Source organism: Ruditapes philippinarum, unplaced genomic scaffold, assembly GCF_026571515.1.
Source record: "Ruditapes philippinarum isolate M1 unplaced genomic scaffold, ASM2657151v2 ctg864_1_1_1_1, whole genome shotgun sequence".
Classification (NCBI taxonomy): Eukaryota; Metazoa; Mollusca; class Bivalvia; order Venerida; family Veneridae; genus Ruditapes; species Ruditapes philippinarum.
Genome location: NW_026866375.1, coordinates 45402 through 66936, shown reverse-complemented (window position 1 = coordinate 66936; position 21535 = coordinate 45402). Strand labels below are relative to the sequence as shown.

The window sequence follows — 21535 nt, the reverse complement described above, 5'->3', positions numbered from 1 at the left end:
AGTTTGTTCAAATAAAAGCCCTGGGGTCAAAATTGGCCCCGCCCTGGGGGGTAATTGATTTTCCCTATATGCATATAGTTTAAACTTAAAAAATCTTCTTTTAAAGAACCGTAAGAGCTAGATCTTAGATATTTGGCATAAAACATCTTCTAGTAAATGTCTACCAAGTTTGTTCAAATAAAAGCCCTGGGGTCAAAATTGGCCCCGCCCCAGGGGGTCATTGATTTTCCCTATATGCATATAGTAAAAACTTAAAAAATCTTCTTTTAAAGAACTGTAAGAGCTAAAGCTTATATATTTGGCATGAAACATCTTCTAGTGAATGTCTACCAAGTTTGTTCAAATAAAACCCCTGGGGTCCAAATTGGCCCCTCCCCAGGGGTCATTGATTTTCCTTATATGCATATAGTAAAAACTTATAAAATCTTCTTTTAAAGAACTCAAAGAGCTAGAGCTAAGATATTCAGCATGAGACATGTTCTAATGGGTGTCTACCAAGTATGTTCAAATAAAAGCCCTGGGGTCAAAACTGGCCCCGCCACGGGGGTCATTGATTTTCCTTATATACATAGCAAAAACTTAAAAATCTTCTTTGAAAAAACCCAAATAACTAGAGTTTAGATATTAAGCATGAAACATCTTTAAGTAAATATCTACAAAGTTTGTTCAAATAAAAGCCCAGGGGTCAAAACTGGCCCTGCCCGAGGGGTGTCATTGTTTTTTACTCTATGTGTATAGTAAAAACTTAAAAAATCTTCTTTTAAAAAACCCAATGAGCTAGAACTTAGATGTTTTGCATGAAACATCTTCTTATGGGTGTCTACCAAGTCTGTTCAAATAAACAAATAAAAGCCCTTGGGTAAAAATTGGGCCGGGGGGGGGGGGCTATATACAGGTGAGCGACCTCAGGGCCATCATGGCCCTCTTGTTTTTTTGTGGTCATTTTCATGTTATGAACTTTTCATTGCTATTTATGCCCTCTTTGCATATGTACTTTTCTGATTCCTGAAATAATGCCAGTTTCAATCAATCTTCCACTTGAGTGGCCCGATCTCCCTACTTTCTGTGTTGGATCTAGACCAGCCTGCGCATCCATGCAGTCTGATCAGGATCCATGCTGTTCGCTATCAGTTTCTCTACTTGCTACAGGGTTTGTAAGCAAACAGCATGGATCCTGATCAGACTGTGCGGCTGTGCAGGCTGGTCTGGATCCATGCTGGTCGCAAAACCATATTTTGGTTTTGTCGTGACACAGCTCATATATTATAAGGATTTTGTATTTATATGCTTATATAGACAGGGTACGTATATTTGCTATATGGAGAATATTATAAGATTGTATGCAAGCCAGGTTTTCTGATACCAAGATCAATGCCTTATATACCTAAAAGGTGATTAATTGCCATCTTTTATGGTTATTAACATTTTTACATGGATGTATAAATGCTGTATTGAAATGAATTAAAAGCCATTTTTCCATATATACCTGTTACAGTCAGGTTACAAATTTCCACATGTTGTACAAGTATAATTAGTTACTAACAAAAGCCTGTATTTATCACTCACCTTTAGGTAACAGCTTGAAAAGTGGTTATAACTCATAAATGATATCACAGGAATAGTCGAGTATAAACCTGATTTGGTTTGTTTTTCAAATTTCAGGAATTTCTAATCCAAAGTCCCATGACAATGTTTTTTTATAATAGAAACGACTCAAAATATTTTTGTACCCTGTATTTTTGACAATTATATGCTGATAGTCATTTCTTCATTTAAAATTTGATTATACATTTTCTGTACGATGTCAATTTTAAATGTTTTATATGATGTTACGTAACATTCCACAGAATTTCCATCATTCAGATTTTATAATAAAAGCAAACAAGATCATTATCTAATGTCACATTCCATTGGTCTTCCATATCATGGCATCACAATGAATGCATGAGAAAATCTGATAAAATTGAATGTTAATTGAATTCTTCCATCTTACATAATTTTTCATTTTGACATAAAATTTAAAAATTATTGAGACTTTGAGCTGATACAATGAACTTTTATTTGAATGAAAATTTATTTCATATAGCAATTGTGTTATTTTGTGATTGAATTAATGAAAGCACTGTTGCATTGTTTATGGTATTTTAAATATAGTTTGTTAAACATTTTAAAAGGATTAACAAATTCATTATAACATCTGACTCTTTTTCAATGAAAATTTAATGTTTTGTTGATTGAAGTAAAAGAATGATAGTTTGGGTTTATTTTTGGTCAAAGTTGTTTGTGTGGTTTTACGGCGGACCAAAACAATTCAGGTGATATGGCACCAAAACAGGAAAGATGATTTTGGCCTCGGGTGTGACAAACTTTTAGTAACACCAGGTGTCAAAACCATCCCACCTGCTGGAGCTAAGAGATACATAGACTCAGGTAATTTGAACCCGGTAGCTGCAATTCCAATGCTTCTACCCTTAAAGGCAACCCTTCAGCTACAAGGGGTCAAAGGCATGGTAAAGATGTAATTCAATTATTTATTATAAAACTGACAAATAATACTATAGTATGTATGTTGACAGCAGTCAACAATTATGTTATTAGAGTTGTTTCTTAATTATACATGTATTATATTCAGATTTTATTGGTAGATCTTCAGATATGATATCTTATAACATATGATATGTTACTTTGTTATTATTATTTTATTGATGTTGTTATTAATGATTCTGTTGTTATATTTTAATTACTGTTACAAGTTTCATCATCTGTGATACACTGATTTCCAATAAATCATTCTCAAAGGTGTTAGCATTGTTCATTTTACATGAATTCCCAGAGGGAGATGTTAGAGTCACTAACTTTCTGTCTGTCAGTCTCTTGTCTGGAGAATAAATTGTAAATAATTGCAGGAATTTGATTTTAACTACAGGAAAGTAAAAGAGACCAGTGAGGGGAAGTGCAGTGTCCAAGAACATTCACTTTACCTTGCTTAATTTTGGATCTGCCTTCAGTTACTTTTAATGCTCGTCTGGGGTATAACTTCAACAGTTAAACTATCTACAACATCTCATTGAACATGTAACTAGGGACTGTCAGGGCCAAGTAGAGGAACCATGACCTTGACTTGCATCAAATGCATGGTTACTATAAAAAAAAGTGTTACTAGAATATAGAAACATTAACAAATACCTTCTCATATTCTCAATGAGTCCAATTATTTTAAAAGTATCTGTGGATGTATGACAAAAATATGACTAGACTCAAACATCAATGAAATATTTTGACATTATAGCCATTATATTTTAAACTGTTGACCTAGCCTTTGAATGTGACAAGTTTTCCTAATGTGAAACGCAGAAGTATGCCAATGCATTAATGTACTTTTATGTATAGACTGCAATTAATTAATTTGTATATAATTCTAACCCAAACAAAGGTTACATTTTATTTACTGAACAGGTAGAACAGCCTTACATGTATAATTTGCTGGTGTTAGAACAAAGACTGATGATGAATTCTTTCAAGATTTACCCTCCGAGGGAGATAATAATATTCATTAACACAGTAACTGAAACACAATGTTCAGCTCCTGAAGAAAAGGTACAGACAGTTTTTCTGGCTCAGCTGTACTGGTCATTTTGCAGGCCAACATATTGTGGGCTAGGGCATTTGCTATATTCTATGGCCACCCTTCATAAAGGTATAGACAGACATCTATGTAATATCAGTTTTTATCACATACTCATGCTGATTTCGACTGTAAAAACGGTATTGCACGGCTGTGCATATATTTTGAAGTGACATCATTTGCATTAAACAAGCATAGTTTGACGTGCTAAATGTTAGCGTTACAGTATAGGTGTGTTATTGAAAAATGATTCTTTTTCACTTTAAACACTTTTTATGTTGGATATGATTGTGATAAATAGAATATTATAATTGTGTAATTTCAATACTGAATTTACTGAACTCGTCGAATAAAGTAATATGCTCGCCAGAGGCTCCCATAATTTAATTTTATTCAACTCGGTCAATAAATTCAGTATTGTATTTTCAAAATTCAGTATTGAATTTACACTCATTCAATATCCTCTATGTAAAAAATAAGTCGGTCTTGCTGTCCAACTATTAAGACTAGTCATTTTGTAGAAATTAAGCTATGTTGCGGGTAAGCACCATTCTTACTTCAGCTGATTATTTGTTAGCATTTATTTAAACATGAACAGGCACTTTTTTTTTAAGCATTGAACTGTTGCCAGCCCTTCTAATTTAATTGTGCGAAAAGGACTCTTCGTATATATAGATACTGTACTGTTTATGCCTTCCCATTTTTATATTGATTTTTTTTTTTTTTTTTTTGAAGGGGGGGGGGGGGGGGGGGAACATAAAAAAACAGTATTTCAACAAAGCATGCTAAATACAATAGAATATTTATTGACATATATATATTGCTCAATGACATCATTTCAACAAGTAGTGGTTATGTTAAGATTTTAATCCTGTATGATGCAATATGAAGTAACAATTTTCAAAAACAAATTTTCAGCACATTACAAATTAACCTTTTATAGAGGAATATCCACCAGTAAGTCATAAAACACTAGGGGAAAAATGGTTAAAATGTGAGCACTGAGCACTTTTAAAAAATTATTAAAACAAAAGTTTTTTAGCATATTTCTTGGGAAGTGTTTTCTGCAGAAAATCTTGACAGGTAATGGATAAACGCCATAATTTTGGTTAACTCTTTCAATTAAGGAATTTTCTAATGACATTAAAAACTTGAGCTAAATAAAGACTAAAGGACACATTACATAAGAAAAATTGTCTATGAACTAAATTCTATAACAAATATTGATAAAAAAAATAAATTAAAATGACTAAAACTATTTTTGTTAAAGTGCAATACAGACTTCCAACATAAAATTTTTAACATCTGGGGTAATAAAACAATGACATAAATGATCTTTCACTCAATAACACTAGACTTTTAAAAAAAAGAACAAAAGTATAAGGTGTCCAGAGTATAAATGAGTAAAATCTGAAAATTCCTGTTGAAATGTACACATGATAAAAGCTGAAACACCTGATGATACATTGTATAAACTAAATAAAATTCTCTTGGCCTACATGTAGTTGGTTGGGTTAAACACCCGTTTTCATATCACATAATTTAGGACAATTACCTATTGAATGTTCCAGGATAAAGTACCAGTACTAACCATTTTTTTCTGTGTTTATTTTGCAAGTGCCAAATTAAACTACATAGATCAGTCAATCTGTAACAGTGTAGAAATTGAAATTTAAGGACAAATATCATCAGATAATCTGTCTTCAACCCAATCATCACCAGAAAACATGTGCTGCAGTATGAATACAGACTTGCAGATCTGGAGACTAGCAAAGACCTTTAAACTTCATAAAGAGTGATTGAGATTCTTGTAATAAAATAAAAGCATTTAGCCAATGTACAGCTAGTTTAAGCAGAAAAAAATACTTCTGTGAGCATTGAAAATAAAACAAAGAAATGAAAACAAAAAACATCAAATGATATGAAAATGTTATCTAAAGCTGATGAGCTGCCTCCATATATAAAATATCTTCTCTTTTTTTTACCAATTCTTCTCAACAACCATGGCAGAAACACATGCAAGATGTCAATTAAGTTTTTCACAAAATAACTAAATAATTCTTAGAAATGAAACTAAAACAATGATTAAAATAAATTTACATCTTTAGTCTTTTCTCCAATTTTCAAAAATCTAAAATGCATATACTTTTTAAAAGTTTTCAATAAAATAACTCGACTATTGTATTTGAAACTAAATCTTCAAAGGAATTACATGTATGGGTCTTTTCTCTGTAATTCTTTAATAATGGAATAAAAATACTTTTTTATGTTTATATATCAAGATTTTAAATAACTTATCAGCTCTGGAAAATCTGCTCTGATTGAATTCAAACTAATCACAAGCTGGAGGAAAAGACTGTTGATACACAATCATAAAACAGATATGTGAAAATATAAAAGTCCAAACTAGCATGCAGTACCACTAAAATAAAGAATAAGTTCAGTAACAAACAAAAATAAAAAATAAAGACATAAACACACGAACTTTCAACAAACAAAGTATGCACATTCATGAAACCAATGTAATTTACCACTTTTTGTCCTAAACACAAACACACAGCACACTCTTAAAAGTACAAATCTTTATTACATAAAACACATTCCAGAAAACATACAAAGTACAACGCTCAAGTTGTCACAATGACACTTTAATGGCATTCTATCCTTAGCTATTATTGGCTGCAAACCTTTCTTGGCTATAAACACAAGCAATGATATCCCAATAGAAAAACTTTTTCTATCAGTCAAATTCTTAATGTTCCATTAGTTCACTTCAGCATCAAAAATAATCTGATACTTTGAATTGTTTCATACTTTAGAAGCTTAAGCTATTTTTCAAACAAAATATCTTGTTTGAAGCCCTTTATTTCTTAAGTTAACATTACCACATAAACAAAATCGATTCCTAACATAACACTAGGTTTTTATCCCATTATATCCAAAACACCCAAACATTCAAAAGTAAAAGTTCAGCAATCAATGCTATGAATATCATCCTATACAAAGACCCAGCATTCTGTTTACAGACAAAAAAGTTTAGAAATTAAAATCTAATTATATAACATACAAATGTAAATTTTTATTTCCAACAGAACAGATATGATCAAAATTTAACAATACATAGAGATAGAGAAAAGTAATATAAAATTTAACAATAACTGTATTTGAGACGTGTCACAACAAAACCAACAAAGTGCGTTTGCGACCAGCATGGATCCAGACCAGCTTGGGCATCCACGCAGACTGATCAGGAGCTGTTCGCTATCTGTCTCTACTTGTAATAGAGTTGGTAAGCGAACAGCATGGATCCTGATCAGACCTTGAGGATGCGCAGGCTGGTCTGGATCAATGCTGGTCGCAAACGCATTACATTGGTTTTATCATGACGTGGCTCATTTAACAATAACTGTATTTCTCCTGAGAATTCACCAATTGTGTATTGCTTATTGATAAAGTAGATTTAACATATATTTATAAAGGTAAATAAGGTCGTAAAATTGCTTTTTTATTTAAGTGAATGTTCCTTACATAGCCTACCAGAACAAATGTTACATTACTTCGGAAGATGACATTGTTCAATTGCTCGTCTAGTTTAAGCAATGATTGGTCTCTAATATGGCCCCAGAGAAAATAAAATCTTCTTAAATGTTCAAATGACATTTATAAATCTGACAGAGGTGTCTCAAAATAAAATCACTGTTCACAATGTAAGATACAGACATATTGCAAGTAATAATTCACACCAACAATTTCCCCCCTGAGTAATAGCAAAAAAATCCCACCAGGTAGGTGTGGAGATATAATAAATTATAGTGGAGATAAGTAGATATTAAACATTGAGTAAGAATGTACCTAACAATGAGTTTTAAGTATGTTACTTATAATGGAGAATAAGGACTTGCTATTGAATAAAAGAAGTATTTAACATTGAGTAAGAAATATTTAACATTGGGTGAAGAAGGACTTAACATTGAGTAAGGAAGTATTCAACAGTGAGTAAGGAAGAAGTAAAGAAATATTTAACATTGAGTAAGGAAGTATTTAACATTGGGTGAAGGAGGATTAAACATTTTGAGTAACATTGAGTAAAGAATTATTTAACACTGAGTAAGGAAGTTACTTAACATTGGGTGAGGATATTAAAATTATTTGACTTTGTGTGTATGTTGATTACAGACATTGTCATATCTCAGTGGATAGTCCATCTAACAGGATTTCCAGAATAACTAACCAGAAATGGCCAACTTCAAACAACTGACTAACAATACCAATCCCTGGGAAATATTTTCTGAATCAGCTGTTAGAGACAAATGATCATTTGACACTGTCATGACAAATTCCACTGAGAGATTTGCACTGCAGGATAACCCAAACCCAATGGACAATAAGGGAAAACATGACTATGCGAATTCAAAAAGGGAAAAATTCCTGAGAGGAAAACTGTGAAGGCTGGTCTGGATCCTTGCTGGTCGCAAACCCATTATGTTGGTTTTGTCATAACGCGGCTCATTTGACACATGTCCTAGATCAATTCCCACTGAGAGATTTAACCTTGCAAGAGAATCGAACCAGAGACCCAATGGTTACATATCCAATGCTGGCCCTTCTGAGCTAACCACATGTACCTCAAAAATGGTTGAGAAAGTATTACACATAAAGTGATGAAATATTTTACATTGAGAGAGAAATATTTTACACTTAGTGAAGAAGTAAATATCATTGGGCAAGGAAGTACAGTATTTGGTGTGGAAGTACGGTATTTGGCGTTGAGTATATAAGTGTTTTACATTGAGTGAGGAAGTATTCAACATTAAGTAATTATTTAAAATTGAGTGATTAACTTTCATTTCTTTACAGTGAAAGGAAGATATACCAATTTTGTTAAAGTTTAAGAAACAAGTAGAAACATTTTAGGATCTTTAGTATAACAGTTTTTAAAGAACAATAAATACAGATAAAATGTAATTTTAAATATGAATTTATAGTATATCATTCTTTACAATGAAATACTTCTATTCAACTGTAATAAAGAAAAGAAAAAAAACAAAAAACTTTTCAATTAAAACCGCAAAAAAGAAATCTTGAAAAAAATTTAGAACTAAGTTTAACTTTTTTCTTTTCAAAAATAAGATATTCAACTTTACAAACATATTTTATGTTAATAAATAATGACATTTATCCATAAATCAAATCCTTTACTTTCCTACAAGTAACAATTATTAATAAATAGATCAATCAAAACGAAAACATGCATACATAGAACACAATAACAACACATCTACCGGGTAAGCTTTACGACTAAAATGCATAATGTAAAACCATTGTATCTTCTCTATATAATTAAATTAATTTCCTTGAAAATTGTAAAACAGTAATTTCTCTGGAAAGCTTATTTCTTACAGGATAAAAATACACCATGACAAACTGACACAAAAATGATTCATTCCATACAATACATAATAATTGTACATAAAACCTGGAAACAATTTCATGCAATATTATGTGACTGATGCAATAGTAATTAATATATGTAACATTACTTCAAATAAAAAATCTGTTGTAGTCTAATGAATAGGAATGTTGTTAAGATATGCTGTTTAAATTGAGGAATAATACATGCAGTAACTTTTACTATGTTGATTTACATTCTGATGTATAAACATGGCTAGACTGGCTCCAAAAAAAGTATAAAAGTTTATAGAAAACCAGTCTTTTATATGAAATACTATCATTGGTTAGGATGTGCATACAAGTTAAATTAGAAAATCAGATGCCTTTAAGGCTGATTACATTTTTTTACTTCCTTTTGATGATATTGCAATATCAAAGTAGTTGTAGTCAAATATTAACAATGACATGTGCATGTTACTTGTAAATAATAAAGGAGCTCCATTGAGGTCCAAAAGTCTAAAAATATTCAATCTGAAAATCCTAAAGAAATCAAATGGCGCATTTAAAATGTAAAATGTGGAATAGAAAATGTAAAAAATATACTCTGAATTAACTTGAAAGTACTTTTTTTGTGAGTTCTTCCTGAAATTTGAGTTAAAAGCATTTAAATTCTTCTTTATTTTAATTCATTTTGCACAATAAATATGATTTTCTGTGAAATCTGAGATAGCAAATGACCTACATCCATCGGAACACAAATCTTGAAAGAAAAAAAAAATCTGTCACTTCATGTAAAAAAAACCCTTCAGTTGAGTTCCTTAAATAATTAAAGATATTCTATAACAAATTTTGAACACATTTCTGCTACTGAAATTTACAAGATTGATTATCTCTTTGATGAGGTGTTTACAGTCATTAACAAATCTATCAATAGTTAAAAATTATTTCCAAACAAAATAAGTAACTTAGTAACAGTCAGATCTTCAAATTACAGATCCTTAAATTTTACATAATGTAGACTGTCCGTGTTTAACGATAATCTAGTCCCCGATCTCAGCAACTATTGCACCGATCAATTTCTGCATATCTTTGGCACGTTTTTGACCAGTTTCCAAGACTTCCTCGTGATTGGCCACCTGTGATGAGTCATACTCCATCACACATTTGTTAGTAATCAGTGTGATACCACAAACTTCCATTCCACAGTGGTTAGCAACCAATACTTCCGGTACTGTGCTCATTCCTGAAGAATAATCGCTAATGTAAAGATTTAGTTTCCTGACTGCAGACTGGTAAATAGCAACTCAAAATGGTCACTATAACACAAACTGTATACTTACCATTTATAAAAGTAGGCATAAGTCACATCCAAGTAAAAGTCTCACTTATAAATCTCGTCTTTTAAAATTCTAGTCTTTTAAAGTGTAGAAAATTTATTTCCTACATTTTAATAATGATAGATTTGTTTGTTTGGGTTTTACGTCACAATATCACATTATAGGTCATATGGTGATGTTCCTGCTTTAATATTGAAGAAGGCCACAAGTGCCCTTCCAGGCATTATTTCAGGCATGAACGGGCACCCGAGTAGAACCACCAACATTCTGTAAGCAAGCTGGATACCTTCCTCACATGAAAGAATCAAAAATCACTGTCGGGATTTGAACCCACAGTGGAGATGGACAAGTGGTTTGATAATAATGATAGAACAAAATGACTTTGTTTTATAAAACAAAACAAAATTTTCAAGGACACATTCATAATATATACTGGTATACTGGTATATATATATATCTTTTGAAAAACATTAAAAAATTTCTTGACATCATAAGGTTTATGACAGTCTGCGCCAAGTATGTAAAGGTAGCATTCATCAAATTTCGATAACTTGGTATTTTTAACTCCGGAGGTATTTGGTTTTTTTTTCGCATAGACACGCATAGTGTATTGACTTCCTTAGCTGGATTATTCTATAGTTGATTGAGTAACAGACTTTGTCAAAAATATTTTGGGACAACCCTCGTATTAATGGGCCATCATAAGTTGCTATGCTGTGAAACACTAGATTAATACCTGTAGCATCAACACCGGCAACTTTTAGGAACCTGCATTCAGTGACTGTCTCAAAAGATGGTCCGCCAAGGAAACAATAGACTCCATCTCGTAAAAAGTCATTCATTCCTAGTCTGCCTGCTACAGTTTTGGCCAGCTTACGTAGACGAAAACTGTAACACTGTGAAGCTGGAGGGAATCTTGGTCCAAATCTACAATAAAAAATATTGTTTTGCTTAGTTACAGAAGAAAGGGTAAAAGTGACAAATTGTTGGCTAAGTATTTGATTTTTTATTGGGATTTACATATAGTTCACATTCTCCCATGCTAGGGATTCAAAGTATCACAGACTAGTTCACCTTGACTTCAAATATATTGTTAATCTTTCATTTAAAAGTTTCAAGTGACAAAAACGAAATGTTACTGCCTATAATGCATGTGGAAAAAAAAAAATAAATAGCAGGTCAACTAAATTACCAAGGAAAAAAGATGTGCCACACCACGGATTTTAATGTCACTTTAATTAATGAATTTCAGGTATTTAGAACTAATGTTCCCTAACTTCATGGCTTCATTACCTATCATCATTAGGTCCAACTAGAGGGTTTACAGCTGCGAAGCCTGGCATATTGAAATGGTCCTTTATTATCATTATATCTCCAACCTCAAAATCCTGGTTAATTCCTCCTGCAGCGTTAGTCACAAACAATATCTTCACTTCCATTAACTTCATTACTCTAACTGGCAGGATAATCTGAAAAATTGTATATAATTTGACATTATGCAAAATCAACAATCATATGAATACAAATATAAAATGTATAAAGGAAACTTGTCAACTTCATTTTCACACTATCTTATTATTTTGTTTTTTTTGTTTTGTTTAAAGTTATACCAACACCACATGTATAAAATATCATATAGTATCTTTCTAGCTTTACTTGTGAAGTCAGTGTCAGATGTCTATTCATCTATTATCACTGCGGTATACCGTACCCCGGATATTGCTCGATATTATGAGGACTTTCATCCCATTTCACGACTTTGAACGGGGAACGAAGGTAAGTTCAGCGACGATATTTTCCAAACTAATGGCTATTGCATTTATCTCAACGGGTTTTATATATCTAGAGGTATTTTTGTAGCTCTAAAAGACGTAAAAGTAATTTACAGGTATTTGTAAAATTGATTAAACTTAACCCCTAAACGATCCACTGCTCACTAGAAAATAGTGATCGCGATACTGTAGAATTGTTAGAAATTATTATTTACCAATATAAAAAGAAAATTGAATCGAGCAATTTTTTTTTTTTTCACAAGTATGCTTTGTCCAAATTTCAGGCAAAAAATGTGAAAGTACAAAAAGATACAGGCCAAAAAAGAAACAAGAAAGTGTACCGAGTATTGATTTTAAGTGTACAGCCTATTGCAAAATAGCCCAACAGAATGAGCACATTTGTATGGAAAATCAATATTTTTGTCTAATTTTCACGTTTGTTTATCAAATCCATTTCATTTTGCTGATAATGTACTGTTTATATGATATTTTTTCAAATATTTCAGATTTAACAATGCATTTTCAGTGTTATTACTGTTCTTTTCCTACGGGCAAATACAGAGATTTAATTTCCCATTTGATTGAAAATCACACTATGGATGAAATAAAGTGTGTGCAGGGTCGGAAGCAGGGTCGGGAGCAGGGTAGAACCATCAAAATTGACGATAAAAATCTTTAAATACATGTCTCAAGAAACTGTGATCAAGGAGACCTATCTCTGAAAAGAAGAAGAATAAAAACTAGAACTGCCACTATCATGGCGTGAATACCCCCGCATACCACTTTGTCAGAATCCAGAATCAACAGTGGCCAATTAGAGCTCAAGGACAATTAACCTCCCTGCCAAATCTGAGGTTACTAAGCCAGTGCATTGCTAAGTTATGTATTTTACATGCTTCAAATGTGAAAATGTCAAAATCAATACACTGCGGACAGGCATTTTTAAGCAATTGAGGGGAAAAGCTTTTTTTGTCAAGGTCCCTGTGACCTTGACCTTGACCCAGTGACCTCAAAATCAATAGGGGTCACCTTATGGTCATGATCAACATCCATGCCAAATACGAAGACTGTGGGTCAAAGGAATCTTAAGTTAATGGGTGGACAAACTTATTTAGTCAAGGCCCCTGTGACCTTGACCTTTGACCCAGTGTCCTAAAAATCAATAGGGGTCACCTATTAATCCTGAAACCTCCATGCCAAATATGAAGACTGTGGGTCAAAGGAATCTTAAGTTATTGGGCAGACAAATTTTTTAAGTCAAAGTCCCTGTGACCTTGACCTTTGATCCAGTGACCTCAAAATCAATAGGGTCACTACTAATCATGACTAACCTCCATGCTAAATATGAAGACTCTAGGTCAAAGGAATCTTAAGTTATTGGGCGGACAAGCTTTTTGAAGTCAAGGCCCCTGTGACCTTGACCTTTGACCTCAAAATCAATAGGGGTCATCTACTAATCATGACTAACCTCCATGCCAAATATGAAGACTGTGGGTCAAAGGAATCTTAAGTTATTGGGCGGACCAGAAAAAACCGACGGACAGCCGGACGGCTGGACGGACAAGCTGATTCCAGTATACCCCCCTTACAACTTTGTTATGCAGGGGTATAAAAACATATTTAGATGACATTAATAATAGGTTTTTACAGGGCAAGTTTGCCTTAAGAAACATATCGACACACTTAGTTAAATATTGGCCAGAGGGCTTATGCCGTCCAAGCATGCCCGTATCATCCTAACCTTTTACTGCATGAGCATATTGCGAAAAATGGCTGTTTTCATTTTATTAAGCCTCTTGTTACAAGTTAAAACTGCTATGAACCTATAAACAAGAGGGCCATGACGGCCCTGAGGTCCCTCACCTGTATAGAGGCCCCCGGAGCGTGGCCAGTTTAAACCCCAGGGCTTTTATTTGAACAAACTTGGAAGACACCCATTAGAAGATGTTTCATGATGTTTAGTTTTTACTACACACACATAATGAAAAACAATAACCTGCCCCCACCCCCCCCCCCTCCGGCAGGGCCAATTTTAACCCAAGGGCTTTTATTTTAACAAACTTGGTAGACCCTACTAGAAGATGTTTCATGCTAAATATCTAAGCTCTAGCTTTTGGGGTTTTTAAAAGAAGATTTTTTTTTGTTTTTACTATACAAATATAGTTAAAAACAATGACACCCCAGGGGCAGGGCCAGTTTTGACCCCAGGGCTTATATTTGAACAAATTTTGTAGACACTTCCCTTGCAGAAATATATACTGGTATTCAAAAAGTCCCAGTATTTCACAGTTATTATCCTAGAAAATTCCAGAATGTTAAAACCAGTCTTGGCTATTCTAGTATGGCCTAGGAAGTATCAGTTACTGAGAACTAGGCATTTCTAATAATTTTCAAAACACTCATCAATTTCTAAGTTGTACTAGGAATTGTAATTTATTTTCTGAGATTTCTAAGACTTAAGATTTTGCAAAAAAATTCCTAGTCTTTAGGAATTACTTAGAATTTATCTTGTAGAACAAAATCCTTAACATCTTTGCTAAATTCCTTGAATCTTACATAAATTCCTAAAGACTAGGAATTCTCTTTGTTGAAAGTAAACAAGTAAATAAAGAAGAAAGGCAATAAAATTGAAAATATTTTTTTTTCTTCTTTTTTTTAAATAAAACAACATACTGATCTAGATCTATTTATTAATATTTTTCTAGGATTACTATTATTATTATTATTTAATTAAAATTAAATAATCAATTGACCTTAGTGGTCAACCTGCATTTATGACAATTTTTATCATTGGCCATTTAATTAATAGATAATAACCAAAATGTATTAGGAATATATAATCTAAAAAAGAAATAACAAATGTACAGGTACTCCAAGTAAAATCAAAGACGTATTATAAACCTTAAAAAAAATCAATAATTGACATCTGTAGTATGTAATTCTTATCAGTTTGTGTAGAGCTATTTTAGCGCTGTCAAATTGCATCCACTGATGTCATGCTTCAGTGCACAGGCTGTGTGTATAAACCACTTTATACACGGCTATATACTGCCCTGTTGACATTTTTATTGAGTGTGATTTGAACATATAGACATGTAATTAGGGGTGGATTTAAGGTGATTATTATTGGATAGTTTGAAAAAATCCCATGTGGCAAATTGACTCTTGTGCACTCTTTTTTCACGTGTCAAAATTTGTGCATTTCCAAATTTTTCACGAGTCAAAACCGAATCCCCGCGTCAATCTTAAAGTAGGTCTATATTTATGCTGACGGAAATTAACGATGATAAACTTAGTCTTTTACTATTAACCAGCGAACCTTTTACGATTATACTCGAGCAATATCCGTATATTTACGCTAACCAAGACGAGCATAATTTCATGACGTATTGGACACGTATACTGATGACGTAGCAACACAATTGTTTTGGAAACTTCTGTAGCTTTGTGTGAAATTCAAGCGCTTGTTGGGCTTAAAATAATAAATAAGTGAAATAAAATTCAACGATACAGGCTTTCTACTGGTCCCTACTTTTCCTACTTTTTCCTACTTTTTTCTTTTGATCCCTACTTTGCCCTACTTTTTTCTGAAATAGCCCTATTATCCCTACTTTTTCATTTTGAAATGAAATGAAAAAAAAAGAAGATATTTAAAAATGGTATTTCAGTTGCAATTTTCAGTTGCAATTGATGAGTAGTTCAGGTGTTGTGTGTGTGTCTCCTTGTGATGTCCATCCTTGAAGACTCATGGTCAGAGCTGCATTACTGGTACTGGTACCTCAGTATGTAAACTGCAGCGATTTGCAAGTACTGGTACTGATACTGAATTACTCTTTACAAAATTTTGCTACTACACAGGTACTGGTACTGCATTACTGTCTTAAAAAAGGTGGTACTGCTACTGCATTACAAGGCAGAATTTTTGGTTTTGATGAAAATGTCATTATTTTTACTCATAAAGTAAAGCTGTAAATTCCATGTATTATTTTATTTTTGTGAAAAAGTAAGTTATCAAATCTATGAATAATTTTGCTGCAATATTCCTTCAAATGTTAACTTAGTATTTATCATAAAAAAAGCACCAAAAGACTTAAAGTAAAATTAAATTGAGATAAACAGAGTCAATAAATCTTTACTGATAAATATCCTTATTGCAATCTTATTACTTTGTATTTACTAGTAAAAAAAAAAGCAAAAATAAACACTAATTAATTACTTCTATTCTAAATAATCCTATTTCAAGTGATATTGTTAGCACCATAAAAAGTTGTTATTTACTTTGGTATAAATTGAACAGAGGTGTTGAAAATGTGAAAGGGCAACAAAAGACTGGTGGGTTTAAAATGTAAGATTATTGCATTGTATTACAGTTGACTGGTTACTAAACAATAACATATGACAATGAATATATGTTGTAATTATTGTTTGTAAAAAGTATGTTCGTTCATTCAAAGTTGTAAAAATGTTTAATGTCAACTTTAAAGTAAATGATTTTATTTCTTTGTTGAATAATGTTTTGCAATTATTTAGAATGACACTGTGTATTTATTCAAACTTTGATGAATATATAAAAGTATTAGTAGTCTACTGGTACTTAATTACTTCCCCCCAAAAAGTACTGGTACTGCAGTACCAAGCTAAAATCAAGTACTGGTACTGCAAATCTTGGCAAGTACTGGTACTGCAAATCTTGGCAAGTACTGGTACTGGTACTTAAGTACTACACCCTTAGTACTGATGCAGCTCTGCTCATGGTGCCTTGGCAAAACATTAAGCAACATTTTGGCTATGAGTTGCTTGTCTTTCAAGCATGGACTGAACTGAAGTTACACACAGCCTGATGTGGTCTTGGTGATGGTATGTTTTGCTAATTCTTAAATAAAACAGTAAGAAATTCCTACTTTATCCCTACTTTTTAACATCAGAAATCCCTACTTTGCCCTACTTTTTGGTAAAAAAATGCCCTACTTTTTCCCTAGTTTTTTTGGTAGAGGCAGTAGAAAGCCTGACGATATTATTGAAACTATTCAGTCATTGTATTGACGCACGGAATATAAATCCGTGATTGACGGCAAAAACAACTGAATTACACGAAAGTATGCGAATCAAGCACATGTTACTGACGTAGTACACAGGTTTATTACGTAGAACACAGGTTTATTGTGCGCGCAATATTCAAAGATGGCAGACACTTCGTCTCATATCAACAGTGAACTGATATCGTCTCCCCAATAAAGACATACAACGAGGAAGGTGAAATTGCTCAAGCAAATTATCAGGAGAAGACCTTCAAAGCTGCAATCGGTGATATTCACTGTGAGTAATATGAAATTAGGCAAAGCCTATGGACGGGGAAGTCGTTAAACATTCCTTTCATTCTTTCCGTTTTAAAGGTGTCATTCGGTATTACATGTAACCGCTTCCGGTTTCATTCGGAACACTCGGCGATTATCATTTATCCGAAAAGTGGAGATTTGTTCCGTTATCGGAATACCCCGCCATTTATCATTGAGTTACATTGTAAATGGCGGCGCCCGACTAGAACTGACACTGAAAATTTCTTTGATAGGTATAGAATTTTATATATTTTTTAATTGTTTTTTATGTGATTTTCTTTTAAATATACACGTGTAGTCTATAGCCGGGCAAGCCAAAGCCCGGACCCGCTTCGCGGGCCCGGTCTTTGACTTCCCCGTATTATCATAAATGCACTGATTTTTTCCCAAACAGAGCCGGCGTGTTTATGACCCCTAGAAAAAAATGAACAGTCTACAGATGAAGAGTCTAGATATTATTTTAATGACCTTTCTTCACTTCTAAAAGCATTATTTTGTAACAATTTGGCGACTGTAACAATAGAAATAATTTATTGTATTTCCAGCTTATTCCTAGTTACAGTTAAGATACTTAAACCTTACTGGATATTGCGTAAACGAACATTTGTCCTGGGATGTACTATATCGTATCGTATGTTCCAGCCTGAATACATTGCCTTATTCTCAGTCATTGAATTTAACATTTTTGAATATACTCCCCCAAAAATTCCAGTTTTGAATTTATTCTACTATATATTTAATTAAATTCTCCAAAAATTTACACTGGTCATGGGCCACCGGGCCAGTGCTAAATTTGATGACTGTAATCTGTTATTGTATTAGTAAGGGGGCAGGACGTTGAAGTGGTTGACCACCCTTGAAACAAGATATTTTTGGGGCCCCAAGTTTAGGGCAGGCATTTAGATTTACCCTTGTATGCCGTTCTCTTTTGTGTCGGATGTAACTCAAAAAGTGTTTTGACCTAGAGTCATGAAACTTTACAGGAATGTTGATCAGCATGTAGGATGTCCGTTGACCCTTGAAATGACTCTTTGACCCTTCAAATTTCCAAAAGGCCTGATTTGACCCTCAGGATTTTAACTGGAGGGTCAAATTTTGTTAAAATCATGGGGATTTGACCTAGTAGTCGATAAAACTTAGTCAAAGTGACCCACAGGATTTTATGGCTAGTGAACACCCTGCATGATGTGCAGTTGTGCACCTGGGTATTTTCGTGTGGATTTATCCAGTATTTTTAGAGTTATTACCCTTGACTTAGTAAAATTTTGCAATTTCAACTTGTGTCGCATGTAACTCAAAATGGATTTGACATAGAGTCATGAAACTTTGCAGGAATGTTGATCAGCATGTTTAGTTGTGCACTGGATATTTTTGGTGTGGATTTATTTAATTTTTTCAGAGTTATTGCCCTTGACTTAGAAATTTTTTGCAATTTTTTCAAACTTGTCGCATGTAACTCAAAAAGCATTTGACTTAGAGTCATTAAAACCTTACGGGAAGGTCGGTCAGCATATGTAGTTGTGCACCTTGGGTTCCGCTTGTGAATTTATCCCGTAAATGCAGAGGTATTTCCCTTGACTTCGTAAAAACCTTTTCATTATGTTGTGTTATTTGTTCTTTGAGTGCTTGAGTTAGAATTCAACCAACTTTACAGAAATAATGATCAACATCACTAAATTACAGGAAATAACAATGATAAATAAATAATTATTCATTAGTTTGCCTTTTTTGGGTGAGCTTCAAAAAACTTACATATATGTGAATAAATGAGCAATAAAAACCGCCCTGGATTTTCACTTATCAAATTTCAAAATATGTACATGACCAGTTTTAACTTCAAATAGCTTTGTATAACCAAAAGCTACAAATCTGAGACCCAGAACAGAGTGTGTCATAAACACTTCCTTTGCAATGATTTTACTTGCTTGAACCAAGTGCGCATCCACTTCACGTTCCTGCCAAGTGATTTAGTATTTATTTCGTATTCAAATATCTTGGTATATTTCCATATGTAGAGAAATGTATTTTTTTGATTTCAGATATGAAAATGGTACCACAAGGCCACAAAGGGAGGAGTTCAACTAAACTTGTGGATAATGTTCAAAGCTGAGGAGAGTGAGAGCTTAAATCTATAAAACAGGTCAAAAACTAAGCTGATGTTTAGATGTTTTGATATAGAAACTGTCATAAATTCTTCAGTTAATTGAAAAAGAGGGCAAGTTGTACAAAATGCCATGGAGCTAAATATACATGGAGAAGAAACTGTGATGTCACACAGTTAAATTCAGTATTGGCAAAATTATGTTCTTATAAGTTATCATATGTTGCGGGATTTTCAGAGATTTGATGCATCCTGGATAAAAAAAGCCAAAAAACACAGCCAAATTGAATTCCTGGAGGAAGATGAAACATTTTTTTTGCTTAAATAAGAAGCAATATTTATTTATTGTAAAAGGTACTATACACACTTCTATACAAATATTTTCTCTGATGAAAATCTATGTCGGGTATGTAAACAATAATGCATGGATATCGTCCAAGTTTAACGAGAGTGCGAAAATTGGAGACTATTGAGAACACCCAATTATCAACGAAGCCTGCAAAAGATTTTGGGTCTGAATCTGACTATTATCTATTTTTAAGAGCTTTTCTAGTATCTATTGTATATATCTGTGAAAATGCAAAAAAGTCGTTGGATTACCAAAGATCAACATTTTTCATTTGATTACCAGAGATCATCAATTCAGTGGATTACTGAGATTCTCAACACAAAAGATTTGATGACAAGAAAAATTATTAAACCGGCAAAAAATTGGATCTTACAGCAAGGATTTACTCATTTCAGAAGATGTAGGAGTTGCATGTAATACTGGAGGTTTCTTGCGTTATGTTTTTTACTGTTTAAGTGATGTTTCTTTAGACTGTTTAAGTGATGTCCCTCATTTCAGTCAAGAAAATGATGAAAGCAAATTAAAATCTAGCAGTGACCTAGTCAAGTATTATATTGTTTTAACTTTCAGTGCTAAATTCAAAGAGGTGTCACATGTTACACTGTTTTAAAAAAGGAATCTTAAGTTAAGTGTTATTGCCAAAGCTCATTGCATTCCAGTAACTACAATGATATATCTAAAGAAAGTGTGTCTAAAACAATACAAAAACAATTAAACTGTAAGGAAAAATACTTTGTTTCATAATTATGCAATCATGCTTTTTATTAAATTAATAGTTTGCTCATGACTGATGTTGAACTGCTTGTCATTTAACTGGATTTAAAAGTGCACATTTTAGTTCACATCAGTACAATGTGCTTATGTGAAGTAATGTGATTGCCCTGTGTCCAATGGCATCTTGTATTGTCAGCAATTTCTTGTAATGATATCTTCTACAAAAACCGATTATTTGATTTTAATTCGTAATGATCCTTTGGTGGCCCTAGTAACAGTATTTCAGCTGTGGTCAAGTCATACCCAGTTGCTGGGAATTTCCAGTACAGTGCAATCCTAGGCTATTCCAGCCATTCCTAAGATCATGGAAAGACCAAAACTTCTGGATATCCAATTCTTTTGAAATGCCAAGGAATTACTAGAAAAAATGTTCAAATACCGTGGGCAGGTCATTCTCAGTCATTCCTAAGATTATAAAAATACCAGGAGTTACTGGTATTATTCATAGGTCTTTTGAAATGCCTTGAAATGCCTGGAGGTGACTAGAAAAATGTTCCAAATACCGTGGGCAGGTCATTCTCAGTAATTAAGATTTTCCAGACAAGTCGATCTAAGACATTCCTGGTTTCACTTTTTTTTTTTCTAGTTATTTACCAGTAGTTTTCAGTCGTTCCAATTACCGCCAGCCAGTAACTGGAAATTCCTCAGATTTCCTTGCATTTCCTAGGAATTATCCCTGTAAATATTCCTGGGATTTCCCATTAAAATCCTAGTAAAATCCTGGTAAATTACCAGTAATTTCTGCAAGGGTTACTAGAAGATGTTTCATGCTTAATATCTAAACTCTAGCTATTTGGGTTTTTTCAAAGAAGATTTTTAAGTTTTTGCTATACACATATAAGGAAAATCA

At 33.0% G+C, this 21535-nt stretch overlaps 1 protein-coding gene and 1 long non-coding RNA gene across 2 annotated transcripts; one reads left to right on the top strand and one right to left on the bottom strand.

Annotated features, from left to right (window-relative positions):
• Window positions 1-2: 2 nt before the first annotated feature.
• Window positions 3-2802, top strand: LOC132732322 (uncharacterized). The gene is made up of 2 exons (XR_009626011.1): window positions 3-1067; window positions 1200-2802. It is a non-coding gene; the product is annotated as an uncharacterized LOC132732322 (long non-coding RNA).
• A 7128-nt stretch (window positions 2803-9930) lies between these two features.
• Window positions 9931-11858, bottom strand: LOC132732320 (purine nucleoside phosphorylase-like). The gene is made up of 3 exons (XM_060718716.1): window positions 11647-11858; window positions 11090-11280; window positions 9931-10259 (listed from the first exon to the last, which is right to left on the bottom strand). The coding sequence occupies exons 1-3, from the start codon at window positions 11799-11801 to the stop codon at window positions 10057-10059; spliced, it is 549 nt and encodes a 182-aa protein (XP_060574699.1). The 5' UTR covers window positions 11802-11858; the 3' UTR covers window positions 9931-10056.
• Between the last annotated feature and the right edge of the window lie 9677 nt (window positions 11859-21535).

What these genes read in the sequence shown, in the direction of transcription:
- LOC132732320 (XM_060718716.1), bottom strand. Translation starts at nt 11,801, where the DNA reads ATGAAGTTAATGGAAGTGAAGATATTGTTTGTGACTAACGCTGCAGGA. An exon ending in GTTGGACCTAATGATGATAG is followed by an intron (nt 11,281 to 11,646) that starts GTAATGAAGCCA and finishes TTTTTATTGTAG; the next exon opens with ATTTGGACCAAGATTCCCTC. An exon ending in TGCCGGTGTTGATGCTACAG is followed by an intron (nt 10,260 to 11,089) that starts GTATTAATCTAG and finishes ATTATTCTTCAG; the next exon opens with GAATGAGCACAGTACCGGAA.